Source organism: Aquarana catesbeiana, linkage group LG04, assembly GCF_042186555.1.
Source record: "Aquarana catesbeiana isolate 2022-GZ linkage group LG04, ASM4218655v1, whole genome shotgun sequence".
NCBI classification, from domain to species: domain Eukaryota; kingdom Metazoa; phylum Chordata; class Amphibia; order Anura; family Ranidae; genus Aquarana; species Aquarana catesbeiana.
In genome coordinates, this window is record NC_133327.1 from 602,802,796 (window position 1) to 602,820,511 (window position 17,716).

Consider the following 17,716-nt stretch of genomic DNA (forward strand, 5'->3'; position numbering starts at 1 on the left):
TACCATATAGGTTATAAACACCAGTCTGTATATAATGTACAGTAATGTGTCAGTGTACAGAGTGGTCTGTACCCAACACCCCGGTACTGACTCCTCCTTCGCCCACCAGCTGTCACCTTTTCCTATGTCTCCCAATGACCCTCCCATCCCCATCCCCCCCCCCCCCCAGCGATCACAGCCTTTTTCTTCTCAACACTTCCACCCCACAATCCCTATTTCACCTCACCCTCAACTACCCTGCCCTCACCCAACTACCTAACCACCCCCCTACCTACGCGATAAGTATCGGCGAGTACTTGCAAAAAAGTATCGTACTCTGTGTTAAAAAAGTGGTATCGGTGGAACCCTAGTTTGCATCTCTCTGGATCACGGATGTCCAGAATCTGCAGGTTCAAAGTGGTGATCTCCAAAGGATACAAAGTAAGGAGCTCACAACCATCTCCCCACCACTTTCTTCTGTCAAATCAACCAAAAACTGTCCAAGGGCAGTTAGATTTACAATTGGCCCTGAACCACCTCTTGTCCCAGGAAATCATTATACCAGTACACCACCTCAGGACAGATTCATGGGACTCTACTCAAACCTGTACATGGTACCAAAATCCAGGAGGTAATTATCCTATCCTGAATTTAAAAATCCCTCAACAAGTTACTGCACATTTCAAAATCTCATAAGAATTTAGCAGGTCAGTAAATGCCTCTCTGAGACAAGGGGAACACACAGAATTCATGGATGTCCAAGATGCCCATCTGCATGTTCCCATTTACCCATCTAATCAGTGATTTCTTCTCTGTGCAGCGACAGACAACCACTTCATTTGTCGCACTGCCTTTTAGAATGTCCTCTGCTCCCAGGGTGTTCACAAAGATCTTGGCACCCTTGCTTGCCCTTCTCAGAATGCAGGGCATCCAGGTGACAGGTTCTCTGGAAGACCTTCTCCTGAAGGATGAATCCCCCCTTACAATTCTCAGTGAACATTCAAAAGACAATTCAACTTCAGGCCTTTGGCTGAGTGACCAACCTAAACAAATCTGGTCTGCCGCCTTCAATGCACCTAGGAGTATATGGGTCTAACTCTAGATACATCTCAGGGAATGGTTATTCTTCTAGAAAAGAAAGTTCTCTAAGAGCTCATGCTCAACAACTGAGATCCAAAAGATCTCACAGTGAGAGTTGCCATTAGAGTTCTAGATATAACGGTTGCCTCCTTTGAGACAGTACCCTTTTCCCAACTCCATTCAAGTTCCTTACAAGTAAGCATTCAAACAGCATTGAACGAGAAGACTCCCCACCCTGGATCTACCCATGCTTCTATTGCCCCAAACAAAAATTCCTTGTCTTGGTGAATCACCACTTCAACTGACAGTGGAAAAATCCTTCCCTACAATTGGAAGGTTCTTACAATAGACACAAGTCTGTCAGGCTGGGGGGAAATCTTCCAATCCTTGGTGGTTTCAAGGAACATGTTCAAGGAAGGAGGCCCAATTCTCCATCAACCTCTTGGAGCCCAGAGCTGTCTCTCAAGCACTGGACCCCCATTCTAAAAGGATGCTCAATTCAGATGCAGTCAGACAATGCCACCACGGTAGCACGAGGAGTCTAGGCGCTTTGAAGGAAGCGAACCAGATCCAGTGATTTCTACAATCCATACCCCAGAAATGGACACTTGGCAGGCCTATTATCTCAGCCACCGCTACCACCTGGACCAAGGGGAATGGCTTCTTCATCCAGATGCATTCAATCCAATATGCCAAGAAATCGTGAACTCCAGATGTGTACATTCTAGCCTCAAGATACAACAAGCTACCCGTTTGTATCCAGAACCAGGGATCCTCTCGCTCTGGCCTCAGATGCTCTAGTTATCCCCTGGTCTCAATTCAGGCTAGTGTATGCCTTCTGTCCACTGAGCATTCTACCTTACTTGCTATACAAAATAGATCAAGAGAGGAAGACCGTCACTCTTATGGCACCAAACTGGCCCAGAAGAACCTGGTACACAGACACACTCATACTTCTTGCAGAAGACCCCTTACCTCTTCCCAAGAAACTGGATCTGCGCTCTTAAAGCCCTCTATTCCACCCTGCTTCTCAGCCTCCGACTAATGGCATGGCTATTGCAACCAAGGTGTTGAAGCGTAGCAATCACTAAGTAGGTGGACACAATCCTGAATTTTTGTACTTTCAAGACCTTTGGGATCCAAAATAGGCCCGACATCTTTGGCTTGCGAACCATAACGTTAGAATAAGAAGCCTCGAGACCTCTCCCCTTCTTGGGGGGGTGCGGTTACCAGGGGTATGCGAAAGTGACAATCAGCAGTCGGCTTGTCAGATACAGACCTGGCAGTAAAAGAGTTAAAGACTGGGACCATCAGGGTCTTTATCAAGTTGTCAACAGCTGGGGAACCCCATGTCATTAAAAAATTCATCTTCCATGGGGTACTGCTTAATGAATTGCTTTAAAAAGGTAAACACCTTCTCCGGGTAAGCCCAATCGGCATATATCACTTCCTACAAGTGAGGGTGCACTGAAAAAGATCTGGGATATTAGGGTGGCCACAGCCAGTGAAATTTGGAGAGAACTCCAAAAGTAGCAACTTCAAAAGTAGTGCACACCATGTCTGCAAAGAAGCTCACTGTGGTCTTCTGTTTGACACTCCTGACCTTGAGACCCCAGGGAACTCATCAACAGAGGATTCTCAATCAGCTTTCTTTTCATCTTGAGGATGTCCATCCAACAAAAAGAGGAGAACAACGTCCAAGATCTTCTAAACCAGTGAAAGCGAATCCAACAAACTTAAAAATGGCTGCAGAAAAATCCTTACTTTACACAAAGGAACCAGAGGATGTGGCTCAGAAACCGTGGAAATAACCAGGTAAGGGAAGGGATTCAGAGCTAATCTGACCTTTAAGGGAGCCATTATAAGACAAACACTGCAGGGGGGGTCCTTCCTACAATCTGATTGTGCAAGACTATGGCTTACAGAGGGTTAGTAGGCCTACAATACCATGCAAGGGAGCAGCCAAGTGGCACCCCCAATAGATAAGTGTTGCAATGCTTGCTGTGCCCTGGCTTCAATGTGCTGTAGGCTGCTGCAGCTGAGAATAGTTGAACTGCTGGAGCAGTTCTGTGCTGTAGCAGTCTTGGAGCCTGCAACGTGTCACTGCACCCAGAGAGCTAGCAAAATTATGCCAGCGCAGATGCTTGGGATGACATCATGGCACATGCGTTGCATGCTGATCCACATCTTTTAAACACCGTAGTATATTCCTCTGCATGGAAAAAAAAAACAAAAAAAAACAAAAAAAAAAAAAAAAACAGCCCACACTGACCTATAGAAAGGCTACTATATATGTTCTACCACAAAGGCACTCAACAGTCCATGCTGCAGGGCCTACAAGCCCTTTTTTTTAACCCTTGCAGTGGGCATGCACTGCAGGGTCTCCACTACCCCCCACCCCAGCGGGATCACTGCCCTGGGCCTGTAAGCAAAGTCACCTGATACATAGTACTATTGAGATTACTGCCCGCAGGATCCGGCGCCAAACATTACAAGCTGTTCCCACTTTGGGTACAGCCCCTCGTGGCCTTCTAGATGAAGGCTATTGTTCCAGATAAAGCCCTTCTCTACCCAAGCAGGGGTATTCGGAATAGGCCAGGAATTGAGGAACTAAACCCACAAAAGGAGACATTCAGAGAGACATCTGTAGGCACATTTCTCAGCTAAGGTTTAGCCGAGTTGGAAGTGGTTATGCCTGTGCAAGGCAAATTCCTGCCTTTTGTTGCCAGGGCCCATTCACCTTTATGGAAAGTATTTGAAAATAAAGCGCCCTATGCCCTTTGATGTATGATTAGAAAAAAAACTGTCTTTAGATACACTTTTAGAAGGATTACTGGGAATTATATAGTCTAGTACTGCCTTCTACTGCCTGAAGAACCCTTGAAATATTTTTATGATCTACAGCTCATAGGACATTCGTGTGATTAGTTGGATGCAGATATATTAAAAGCATAAAATATAAAATTTTACACTAACTGCCAAAAGAAACATTAACCGTTTGGTGGCTGGTGAAAAAATGTTTTGTTTTTTTTTTGTCGAACTGTGTTGCAGAACCCGATTGAGAAACCCTGCTCTATAGTCTGCACAAACTGTTAATGTTCTCAATTCCTATTGCCCTTTACTTACATCATTTTTTTCCCCTCTTCCCCCACCATTCAAATTCTCTCACTCAAACTTTTAGTTTCTCTATCCACTAAGTTCACCTATGTCCTACAGTCTTCCCCTACTACATTATCCCGGTCAGATTTTAGCATCCACAATCACACATTTCCACCTTTACACCCCAACTGCTCCTTAACCGTATTGCCTTTTATACTCCCAAATCCTCCATTCTTTTTATCCCCCTCAAACTTTACTAATTGTATCCTTTTTCCCTTAATGTTGCCAGTCCTGCTCTGTTGACAAACTGAGATAGTTTCTAGCTGTGGGGAGAACACCCACATCCCCCTTGTGCAGTTTCTCCACTGACTGCTTTATTTTTTCACTCCCCTTACATTGGATGCCAAGAGCCCCATCACCATCAGAAGTCAAGAGTCTCCCACCCATCCTAACATCACACTGAACCCCCCTTACCTTGTACTGCTGCCAGGAAGAAGCTGAGGCAGAACTGGGAAGCAGAAGGCATAGGATCTGGAGGACAACCAGAGGAGGGCTGGAGTCAGCTGCTGCTGAGACTAGGAGAGGCGGAGATGAGGGGGTGCTGTGGCTCCACAGAAAGGTTCAAGACCTGTAGGTGGGGTTCGGTCTTCCTCTCTGTTGCCGACTGCTGAGATGCCAGGGGTGGGGGGTTGTTCAGAGGAGCCTCTCGGCATGAGCAGGGTGCCGCAGCAGAGGTGCAAGGTTCACATGAAATGGCTTGGCGAACAGAATTCGGCCTGCAAGCCTTGTGTTTGACACATGTGGCCTAAACAGTGACTGATGTGATATGAGCATTCTAGTTTGGGGCAGAAGCTCTGCCAGAAGAGGACATTAAATGACTGAGTCACGAATGACAATCTGATGTCGATGGGCAGCTTTGGAATACTAAATATATTATGTAGTAGATTTTAAGGCAAGCTTGGCCCTTTAGGTTGTGTTTACACCTCTGTGTAAGCACATGCATTTTCCAATGCAATCAATGGAAATGCATGAAAACCTCCAATAGTTTTCATGCACACTGCAATCCGCTTTTCATTGCACATAACTTCTATTGACATGTGTTCCCAGTAATTTCACTAAAAACACAAGGGCGAGCACATTTGTAGACATGTTCAGCTTTGTCAACAGTGAACTTATGACCAAACAACGAATAACAAGTTCCATCTTTTTATTCATACAGTATGAAGATTTCTACAGTTCCTACAAGTTATATAGCATGCAAAGGAAACAAAGAAAAAACAAAAACAAAAAAAAAAAAAAAACAAACATTCAACATTAACCATTCCCCTCACACAAATTAAAAAAAAAAAAAAAAAAAATCTCCAATAAAGAAATGCTTGCTATCTGAAAGTCAGCCAATGTATGCACAAGCATTAGAAATAGATAGCATCTGCTAAAATGTTTAAACACAATGTATGTACAAAAAATAATAAATTCACAAAAGACTAAATCCCCCTTGTAGCAGAGCACATGGCAGCTGACACTGGAACAGAAGACCACTGTCTGGGATAATGAACCACGGACTGATCCAGAGGAACAAACGTAATGTGTAGTGGAGATTTTTTTTTATGTTATTGAACATCAACATGTACCAAAGTTTGGCAATTTCTTTTTTTTTTTTTTTTTTTTAGTTTAATATTTATATATATATATTTATATATAATGCAAATTATGTAAACAAGAGGAACATTTCAAAAAAATCGATCTACATGCAAAACTCCATGTCATGCAAGGACACCAAGCACCTTGATTTCTCTCGCACAGACAGAGCCCATGGTGTGCAGCACTCAGTTGAAGGAACAGCTATGGCAAGCAGGCAATATTTTTACCTGCTCTTACTAAATGACTAATAAAATGGATATGCTTTCAAGAGCAAAAAAAAAAAAAAAAAAAATTATATATATATAATATGTCTCGGTTTGGTTTTACTTGTTTTCCATCCAATAGTACCACAGCAGAAAAAAGGAGAGGTGGAAAAAAATTAGAGTGTCTCACTACTTTTATATCACACATGATGGGAGTAATTATGGACAGAGCAGAACAGAATGTCGTATTTTCACATAAAGTAACAGAAAACATTCCACCAGGACAAAGAACCTCTCCTATAACCAATGTACATAGATCGTTACCAGTCGTGCTGCCTGCAGTAGTCTGTTCAATTTAGTTGGCAGGTATGAGTGAATAAATCCCGAATTCTGTCAAATCTGCTTCTATAAAACGGGACGGGGGTCCTCAAAGTGTTGTATACCTATTGCAGCTGCTGCAACTGATAGAATAGTACAATTTGGGTGACTTGCTTTAGCAACTCTGGAAAGCAGGAGATATAGGTTCTGTGCAGTTGCTATATGCATTAACAGTTCTTCACTTGGCAGTAACATTCAACTATTAAAAAAAAAAAAAAAAAAAAAAAAAAAAAAAAAAGCAAGAGACACAGTCCCTGGTAATATATTAACATGTATAAATTAACATACAAATTTCCTGTGTTAAAAAAAAAAAAAAACTTAAGTAGATTAACAGGATGCAACAGAGTTGATCAACCAGTTAATATACAAAAAAAAATAATCACAAGATACGAAACATATTGACCAGACACCCAGTTCAAAGTATACATTCTTCTACAATATATATATATATATATATAAAACTGTGTGAAATAAAAGTAAGGATTTATATTCACGTATTGAACGGCTTATGTTCTGCTTGGCACTTTTTACTCTAGTTTTTATTTTGTTGTTTCTTTTACTCAAGTAATTAAATTAAAGCCCACCTAATGACTACATAGAAAGTTTTATATATAATTCTTGTTTATAAAAGATGAGGAAACAAAATAAATAGAAAAAAGCCAACTCCCTTCTTTTTCTCCATCACACCGATATGCTCCTCCCCACTGTGCTGTCCTTCAGACTTTAAAGTGCTACACCAAGTTATTGAGAGAATAAAAAGTTCAATAACACTTAAGTTGGCTTCATGAGGCTCATGTTGGAAAATGTGGCTTCACAGAGAAAAATACTTCCATTTAAAATACACAGAGAGCGTTGCTGGACGTCTTGAGCAGATCTTCAGAGATGGAGAAGAAAGCATAAGTGTTGGATGTTGTTCTGAAGAATCACACATCGACCACCATCTTTTTGTGGATATCTAAACCACCTACGACCTGCAGAAGAGAGGACAACCGGGATGTCAGAAAAATTTAGTATAGGTTTATAATATATTAAGGCTTGTGCTGGACTTAAGCAGATAAATCAGTACATGCTTATAAAACATTATAGCTAATCGAACACATCTTTGAAACTTTAGGGCTACATTCACACGGGTGACTAGCACCAGTGCAAATTACAGCAGAGGAATCTGCTGATTCCTGCAGCTACTTCACCACCCGTGAGCAGCTCACTACAGCCAAGCCCTATACCAGTGATGGCAGATGTTTTGGAACTATATTTCCCATGATGCTCATGCACTCTGCAGTGTAGTTGAGCATCATGGGAAATGCAGTTCCAAAACATCTGGGGTGGCAAGGTTCGCCATCACTGCCCTATACCTTCAATGACAGGTTGGTGGCAGTGGCAGCAGCTTTCTTTGGCTGTCCGCCCAGTGCTGCTGGATGTACTTTGAACCCTGCCTGCTCAATGGACAATAAGTTAGTGTTATAGGCTTTGACCAATCACCATAGGGGTTATTCTGAACCTGGAAGGCATAGATCTGAACAAGAAAACAAAGTGTACACCTTGCCAGAATGCTGTGGAATGTAAACCACGTATGGTCAACCAGTTTCCAATAGCTCTGAGATGTTGGTTCCTTGGCCATGATTTTCATTATGGCTTTAGTGGGTCAATGACCTGAAAAAATTGTGCACTTTTAAAAAGCTCCCACCTTTCTAATTACAATTATTTTTATCAGCCCACCACTGCATACATACCTTTCATATCAAAGCGTTAAGTTCCTAATAATCCCCATAAAAGCTGCGCTGCTGTTCAGTGTCTAAGGACTCAAACACTGGTCACAGCAAAAAAAGGAATTGGCCGTACTATCCTGGCGGGTCTTGATTAGCAGTTGTGAACTAGATTTGCATACTATCCTTACAAAGATTATAAGTCTTAGTTTACTTTTTCTGTACGGATGACACTGTACAACCTTCCCCACTCCCCTTGGGATGCTGAGCCATGCAGCCAGTCCAGTGGCCTGGTGATTTGAAATGCCCACTCTTTCCCCTCTCCTGTGCAGTGGGACAGCCCAGAGCGATTCTGATTGGTCAGCGCCTGCACAGTGAAATGCTCTGGTCAATCCTGGAAGTGCTGCACAGGGGAGAGGGAGCTGAGGGGGGATTTCAAATCCCCAGACTGCTGCGCTGGCTGTATGGCACTAACAGTACAGCAACCCAAGAGGAGTACAGTGGACACCAGGAGCGGCGAGGAAGTTATACAGTGTTAATATTTTCTGTAAAGGTGAAAACTTTAAAAATTTCAAGGTACATTGTATTTTATTGCACTAAACCAAATGTGTCCTCTAATTACACAGTGCAAACTATTCTAAACACAGGCAGATGCCCATGTATTAACCTGTTCCATACCAACTAGCAAGGTAAGACTTAGAAAAATATATATATATATTTTTTTTTAGGTATGCTGTTTGAGTGGTAACGTAACACATAATTGGGGGGAGCGGGGGGGGGGGGGGGGGGAGATGACGACACGACCAACCTCCACTCTCCATTCTGATAGATCGAGGACAGAGGGGGACTGAGGAGCACGGAGGGGAGAAGCAGAAGCAGCTGTCTTTATTGAAATGTATACAGAGAGATCTGTGATTGTAGACCCCCCCACCACCACACCGGTCGTCCCTGACTGTCCAGGTATCGGATTAAGCATCGGAGCATTTGCAAGTACTCTGGCAAATGCTTGGTATTGGCACCAATACTTATATCGGTGCAACCATAGCTCTCAGATACATCTCCTGCAACTTTGGGTCTCAAGTCGGATCATAAAAGTCGCAACAGTGTGAGCCAAGCCTAACACCTAATATAACCTGTTATTTTTATTAGTTGGCTATTACACAGTACTTTTCTTGCAGTTTTTTTCCCCAGTAAGCACTGTAATGAAATTATGCAAAAAAAATAAAAATGAATAAAACACACACTTAAAAGTCAACAGCTACACATATACTATTAGGACACTTACCTGTCCTGGAATCCAGTGATGTCGGCACCCCAGCCGATGTTTCCATCGGCTCCCGGGTGCTGCCGCCGCCATTCATAGTAGAGGAACCCAGCAGTGAAGCCTTATGGCTTCACGACTGGTTCCCTAATGCACATGCATGAAGCGCGCTGCGCTTTCTGAATGGCCCAGCAGCGGGAGAAGGAGGAGATCATTTGTAGATAAATCCCTCAGTGCAAATCTACCTTCCTGCCCTTACTTGACCCTGTTCTTGCTGGCAAACATCAGAAAAAAAATCAGAAATCAGACAAAAATACTGTAAACAGCAACTTTACAATTATACATTTACACACCAGATAAAGTAGGATAAATGTTTTTCCCCCCATCACTTTACAGCTTTAAAGAAAAAAAAAAAAAAGAAAAAGAAAAAGGGAAAAAAAAACAAAAAACTGCCAGTATCTTGAAATTGGAGAGGTGGCAAATTCCTGAAGAGTTCAACTCTTTTCAGAGTGTTCCCTATCACTCAACAGAGCAGATGAACTTTCGGCTAGGACTAGCTGACTGCATCCACTAGAAATAAAGAGCACAGACAAGAATATTCCTAACCCATACTCACAGCACAGAATTCCTCAAAAGATATTCTCCCATCACCATCTTTATCTGCATTGATAATTGTTTTATCTACTATTTGTTGTAACTGTGTGTCCTTGAGGTTGTTTCCGACCATCATCTTCAACACCTGGAAAAGCTCGCCGTTTGAGATATAGCCATCCTTGTCCATGTCATATATACGGAAAGCAACTGGTAGAGGAGAAAACAAGAACCGTCAAAATGCTTTCACTGATACCAAAGCAAAGCTCCCAAGTGCTCCATATTTTTGTAGACTTTTGTTACTTTTATCTATACTAGTCTATTACTGGAAACCTTTCCTGAAACAAGTATAATGGCTGCCATTTTTGAGGTCTTGTGCAAATGCTTGTTGCCCGGCTGTCAAGCTAGAGCTGGGCGATTTTCTCCAAAAAAAAAAAATTTTTGGATGGACACTGCACCAGTCCTGAGAAGCTGCGGGCAGAAGTTTTTAGGCGAGGCCACAGCTTCAGGCTGCCCACAACTCCTCAGGAGCGGCGCGGTGTCAGCGCCGGTCCTGGTGGAAAAAAAAAAAAACGATTTGCTGAAAATTTTAATCGATTTGACCTCTCAACTCTATTCTTTCCCCAGCCCTATGTCAAGCTCACACTTTTTGTTTAATAGTTTTTAACAAAACATAGAATAACTATGCAGATAAGGATTTTTTTTAATTGATCTGCATTCTTTCTTCTAGTCATCAACTGAAAGGATTGAAGTTAGAGGAACAGCATGACAGCCAGACCCTTACATAGCAGCCCAGATCCTCCTCTTCTTGGGTTCGTCTTTGGTACTTCTGGCCCCTCCCTCCTGTTCAATGACCCCACAGCAAGCAGCTTGCTATGGGGGCACCCAAGCAGAGTCACAGCTCCCTTCTCAAGAAGGTAAACCATTTTTAGGCCACCTTATACTTACCTGAGCCCTCATTTGATCCAGAGCTGTGCTCGTCTGTTCTCTCTCCTCACTTCCTGGCCTCACAGGCTTTACTGAGGCAGCGAGAGCTATTGGTGCCTGCTGCTGTCAATCAAAGCCAGGGACAAGGGATCGGGTGGCGGGGCAGAGTCCCACTGTCTTATAGACAGTGAGGCCCGGATCGAGCCAGCATGAGTGCCCCCATAGAAAGTGGTTTTCTATGGGGGCACTCACCAGAGGAGGGGGAGCTGGGAAACCCAAAAGGGAGGTTGGGGGCCGCTCCGTGCGATTCCATTCCACAGAGCAGGTAAGTAGAAACCTATTAAAAAAAATAACGCATTTACAGTCACGTTAAAAGATATGCTACTTACGACTTGATGCCAGACACCAGAGTACCTTCAGAGGTATAGTGGCACTATGTCTGGATGGGTCAGGGCTGTTTTGGATGGCAAAAGGAACCCTTTTAGTGGTAAATGCAGGAACATACTCAATATTAGGTGGGTGATCATACAGTTATGGCTGATTGGTGTATGCGCTTATGCCTAAAAACTAGTAATGATGATGGTCCCCATTTCCAGGAAATTGGAGGAGAAGCAAGTGCACAATGTACCTCATGTTTCAAAGCGTCAATAGTAAAGGTGTCTGTATTGCTCTGAAGTAACCGAACTAAGGCCTTCATTCTATTTTGAATTGGACTTCTGCTATGGGACAATAGTTCTAACTACACTTTTATACAAGGCCTAGGTTTTATTACAGGTGCTGCTCTGGAACAAGGGTCTCTCTGGAGTTCATTTCCACTAATAAGAGAGCAAAGTGTGCTGAAATTGTAGGGAGCTCATTTTGCCACTCACAATAATATCTGGGCAATTTAGGATGCTTTTACTGCCATTAAATGCAAAATGGGAATTTTCCTGCATGGAGGATTTGTTACACACTAGCTCCATTGTGTACCTCATTGTTTCACTACTTTGACTAAGCACCAGTAAAGAATAAAGGCTTGAGCTCAAGCTCAATTATTCCCTTCCGACATTCAGGTGCACAAGTAAAAGAACCAATCTATTTGACATCACACATCCTGAATGGGCCAGAAATAGCAAAGACGTTGAAACCTGGATACAGCGCTGCATTCCATAGACTCAAAAACACTTTGGGCTCTAGTTCAACAAATGCCCAACGTAGACAGATGGTATCAAAAGACTGTTCAACTGAAATTTAATATTTTTTTTTTGAAAAAGTAAAGAGGGCTATTCTATATCCAAATTGATACTTTATTATTTCCCTTACACTTGGAGCTGGTAAAACCTCCTGGAAAATTAAGTACAGAGAACTCACCTGAAGCCCTCAAGGGTACACTGGCAGAGGATCAGGACAGCGAGTGGCACTGAGACAGCACCAGTGCTGCACATTAGCAATGTTGCCTAATCAGCAGCAAGCATATTGCTTTGTATGTTCTGCCCAGGTCCACTTTAAATTGCATATCATTAACCATACACATCAGTCTCCAAACAGGGCTATCTACCATCCCTACCACACTCGCACATTAAGATGATACATTTTACTAAAAAGCAAGCAATGCAAATTTTTAGATTCATCTTGTTATATTTAGGCCATGTAAAGTTTTACAGCAAAGTGCTTACAAAAGTTGAAGTAGAACTACACTATTACCAAAAGTATTGGGACACCAGTCTTTATACGCACGTGTTCACAAGGTTTAGGAGTGCGTCTATGGGAATATTTGACCATTCTTCCAGAAGCACATTTGTGAGGTCACTGATGTTGGACAAGAAGGCCTGGCTCGCAGTCTCCGCACTAATTCATCCCAAAGGTGTTCTATCAGGTTAAAGTAAGGACTCTGTGCAGGCCAGTCATGTTCCTCCACCCCAAATGCGCTCCTCCATGTCTATGAGCCTTGCCTTGTGCACTGGTCCAAATCATTTGGTGGAGGGGCGATTATGGTGTTAGGTTGTTTTTCAGGAGTTGGGCTTGGCCCCTTAGTTCCAGTGAGAGGAACTCTTAAGGCGTCAGCATACCAAGAAATTTTGGACAATTTCTTACTCCCAACTTCATGGGAACAGTTTGGGGATGGCCCCTTCCTGTTCCAACATGACTGCACACCAGTGCACAAAGCAAGGTCCATAAAGTCATGGATGAGCGAGTTTGGGTGGAGGAACTTGACTGGCCTGCACAAAGTCCTGACCTTAACCCAACAGAACACCTTTGGGATGAATCAGAGTGGAGACTGCGAGCCAGGCCTTCTTATCCAATATCAGTGCCTGACCTCACAAATGCACTTCTGGAAGAATAGTCAAACATTCCCATAGACACACTCCTAAACCTTGTGGACAGCCTTCCCAGAAGAGATGAAGCTGTTATAGCTGCAAAAAGGGTGGGCCAACTCAATGTTGAACCCTACGGACTAAGACTGGGATACCATTAAATTTAAGGTGCGTGTAAAGGCAGGTGTCCCAAAATTTTTGACAATATAGTGTGTCTTTTTCTTAATTTTGGATAGTGTTATAATCTGTATTTTTTGCAGTGTGTCCCATTAGGGAGATTTATCTTCACTCACTGTCCCATAGCCAAAATAGGAGGCGAGAGGAAATCCCTGTAAATTATGGGAATTTCTTGGGGCCCCCAAGCACTATTACTGTTCTGGGGAGCCCAAAATTGTTTTTAGTTTCACTTTTAATCACTAGCCGACCCACGGACTCTATGTCTGCCAGCAACCCGTGATCGGGTGAGGAGAGGCAGAACGTGGAACTGCCTATGTAAACAAGGCGATCCCCCGCTCTGCCTAGTGACATGACAGAGATCTACTGTTCCTAGTGATCGGGAACAGTGATTTCTGTCATGTCCCAGTAATCCCATCCCTCCTACAGTTAGTACACACTTAACCCCTTGATCGCCCCCTAGTGTTAACCCCTTACCTGCCAGTGTCATTTTTACATTGATCAGTGCATTTTTATAGCACTGATCAATGCAATAATGTCACTGGTCTCCAAAAAGTGTCATTTGGGATCAGATTTGTCCACCACAATCCCGCTAAATATGGCAGATCGCCGCCATTACCAGTAAAAACAATAAAAGTCCTTAAATCTATCTTTGTAGACGCAATAACTTTTGCGCAAACCAATCAATATACGCCTATTGCGATTCTTTTTACCAAAAATATGGAGAATATATATATCGGCCTAAACTGCTGAATACGTTAGGTTTTTTTTTATATATTTTTTTGATATGTATTATAGCAAAAAGTAGCAATAAAAACCTGACTGGTATTCTAATACATCTCCATTCTGTCCAAAAAAAAAAGTTTTGCCTTTAGTTATACTTTAAACACATCTAGATATATTTGACATGTTGCAAACCAAATCAATATTTTCCTTTTCTATGGAGAAGAAAAATAAAAAACGATCATTGTGCTGGGTGATCCAAATCAAGATTAAAAAAAAAGAAAAAAAAAAAAAAAAAAAACACTGCAAAAACTTGTCAACCCGACAACAATTTTACCACCCCAATTCAGCTCCTATATATTAATGTTTATCAGAGTAAGGGAAATGTCATGTTTGCAGTGAAAATACAGTATCCAACAAAAGTGAGTGCATCCCTCACATTTTTGTAAATATTTTATTATATCTTTTCATGTGACAACACTGAAGAAATGACAATTTGCGCCAAAGAAGAGTAGTGAGTGTACAGCTTATAACACAGTGTAAATTTGCTGTCCCCTAAAAATAACTCAACACACAGCCATTAATATCTAAACCGCTGGCAAAAAAAAGTTAGTATACCCTAAGTAAAAATGTCCAAATTGGGCCCAATTAGCCATTTTTCCTCCCCGATGTCATGCAACTCATTAGTGTTACAAGGTCTCAGGTGTGAATGGGGAGCAGGTGTGTTAAATTTGGTGTTATCGCTCTCACTCTCTCATAGTGGTCACTGGCAGTTCAACATGGCACCTCATGGTAAAGAACTCTCTGAGGATCTAAAAAAAGACCTGTTGCTCTACATAAAGATGGCCTAGGCCAGTGATGGTGAGCCTTGGCACCCCAGATGTTTTGGAACTACATTTCCCATGATGCTCAACTACCTTGCTGTGTGCATGAGCATCATGGGAAATGTAGTTCCCAAACATCTGGGGTGCCAAGGTTCGTCATCACTGACCTAGGCTATAAAAAGATTGCCAAGACCCTGAAACTGAGCTGCAGCACGGTGGCCAAGACCATACAGCGGTTTAACAGGACAGGTTCCACTGAGAACAGGCCTCGCCATGGCCGACCAAAGAAGTGCACGTGCTCAGCGTCATATCCAGAGGTTGTCTTTGGGAAATAGACATACGAGTGCTGCCAGCATTGCTGCAGAGGTTGAAGGGGTGGTGGGTCAGCCTGTCAGTGCTCAGACCATACGCCGCACACTGCATCAAATATGTCTGCATGGCTGTTGTCCCAGAAGGCGTACACTCACTTCTTTACATTGTAGCAAAGTGTCATGTCTTTAGTGTTGTCACAAGAAAAGATATAATAAAATATTTACAAAAATGTGAGGGGTGTACTCACTTTTGTGAGCTACTGTACATAAGCAAAGATTTTAATATTCATATTTAATAAAGATCAGAGGGGGCGTTTGCAGTATACTAAGAAACAGGTTTGTATAGACTGCATCTTCAGTGCTTGTAGCATTATGTTAGCGCACAGAGGAATGCTGCAGGACAGCCTCTAAAAACCAGATGCACATAATGTCCCCATGTCTGAAATAAATGTGTCAGAGGCTTTCACACGACTACCCACATACATACACTACATGTAATACTTACACCTCAGTTTCTGTTCCTTGTCACCCTTTACACTGAACTGAGAAACGCCTTCAATAAATTCTGCAAAAAACAAAAAGGATCGCAATTTTAAAATTGTTGACATATCTTGGACAATGCTGTAATTTATTGCCAATGGGTGTAGGATTTAAAAACAAACATAAGAGATCAATAAATAAGACATTTCTAATGTGCACAGCATGTAGGGAAGCAAAGTGGAATCTGACTGGCTGTTGTAGAAAGCAAATGGAGAAAACCCTTCCCCTCAGGCCCATTTATAACTGGAGCCTACTACAGGTATCACAAAGCACTGGGGGATGACGACTTCCACCGAGTGGTTCGTATTGTTACTCAGAGAACATGGATCTGTCCGACAACCACTGTTTTTTATTAATCACGATTTACTGTATATAACGCCAACAGTTTGTGTAGTGCTTTATAGTATAAAGGATACAGTACAGTTACAAAATAGGCTTTAGAGGGCCCTGCTTGTGACAGCTTCCGATTGATTAGGGAGGGGATGTATCTTCTATGCCTTCTATACCTTTATTATTTCCACTGAATGTATATCTTGACTTAAAGGGGTTGTAAAGGTAAAAATTTTTTCACCTTAATGCATTCTATGCATTAAGGTGAAAAAACTTCTGACAATACCGCCGCCCCCAGCCCCCCTGTTTTACTTACCTGACGCCTCGAAAGTCAGCTTCTCGTTCCCGACATCTATTCCTCCGCTCACCCTGGCCGCTGATTGGCTACAGTGGATGGATTGGAAGCAGCGCAGCCATTGGCTCGCGCTGCTGTCAATCACATCCAATGACGCGGCGCGCTGGGGGGCGGGGCCGAGTGATACAGTGAGCGGCTATAGCCGCCGGCTGTATCACGGGAGCGCGCCCGCAAGCACTAACCACCATGCGAGGGAGCTCGCATTAAGGTGGTTAATGCTTGCGGGGAGGAGCTGAAACAGCCGCCGAGGGACCCCAGAAGACCAGGTTCGGGGCCACTCTGTGCAGAACGAGCTGCACAGTGAAGGTAAGTATAACATGTTTGTTATTTTAAAAAAAAAAAAATTTTTACCTTTACAACCCCTTTAATTTTGTAACATTCACCTTCAAGATTTGTTTTCAGGAGATGTTCACATGAGTAACGCCGATCGTAAAGACAAATTCAATCTATGAATGGAATTCAACGCACTTGTGGCTCTCTCGCTCTTTACATTTTTACATACAGGGGATAAAACAATTTGGTCACAACTCTTATGCGTCTTACACATACGTTTGATGCATATGTCTTAAAGCAGTGATCACCAACCTTTTGGATCTCACAGACCACTAAATGCACAATTGTGAATCTCATGGACCACTAACAAATTTACATGCCTTACACACACACACACACACTTCGCTGTCTCTGCCCCCGCCCCCTCACCACACCTCTGCCTTATACACACACACACACACTGCTCCGGCTCTCTGGCCCCCTTCCTCTTATCACACTGCTGCCATATATATTATAATTGTGTGTGTGTGTATATATATATATATATATATATATATATATATATATATATATATATATATATATATACATATATACACACACATACACACACATATATATATATACATATATACACATACATACACATATATATATATATATATATATATATATATATATATATACACACACACATACATACATACATACATACATACATACACACACACACACGTGCAGCTGACAAATCTGCAGCAACTGTCTGATGCTATCATATCAACATGGACCAAAATCCCTGAGGAATGTTTACAACACCTTGTTGAATCTATGCCACTAATAAAGGCAAAATGGGGTCTAACCCGGTACTAGCAAGGTGTACCTCATAGTGGCCAGGGAGTGTATTTGCGATTATTTGAGAGTATGCATACACAAGTAGGAAACGTGGCATTCCTGCATATTTGCATGTATTTGAGTGTAAATCCAAAAATGCTGACTGGCAACTCAGATTTCTCTTTTTGCTGAGTAA

At 42.4% G+C, this 17,716-nt stretch overlaps 1 protein-coding gene across 2 annotated transcripts in view; it reads right to left on the reverse strand.

Moving 5' to 3' along the window:
- Nucleotides 1–5,802: 5,802 nt before the first annotated feature.
- Nucleotides 5,803–17,716, reverse strand: part of PPP3R1 (protein phosphatase 3 regulatory subunit B, alpha) — a 120,760-nt gene continuing 108,846 nt past the window's right edge. For both annotated transcript variants that reach the window (XM_073628222.1, XM_073628223.1), the window contains exons 4-6: nucleotides 15,697–15,756; nucleotides 9,964–10,148; nucleotides 5,803–7,351 (exon numbers count right to left, since the gene is read on the reverse strand). In XM_073628222.1, coding sequence (XP_073484323.1) covers nucleotides 7,304–7,351; nucleotides 9,964–10,148; nucleotides 15,697–15,756 — 293 coding nt within the window. In that variant the 3' untranslated portion in view covers nucleotides 5,803–7,303. The remainder of the gene's footprint in view (nucleotides 7,352–9,963; nucleotides 10,149–15,696; nucleotides 15,757–17,716) is intronic.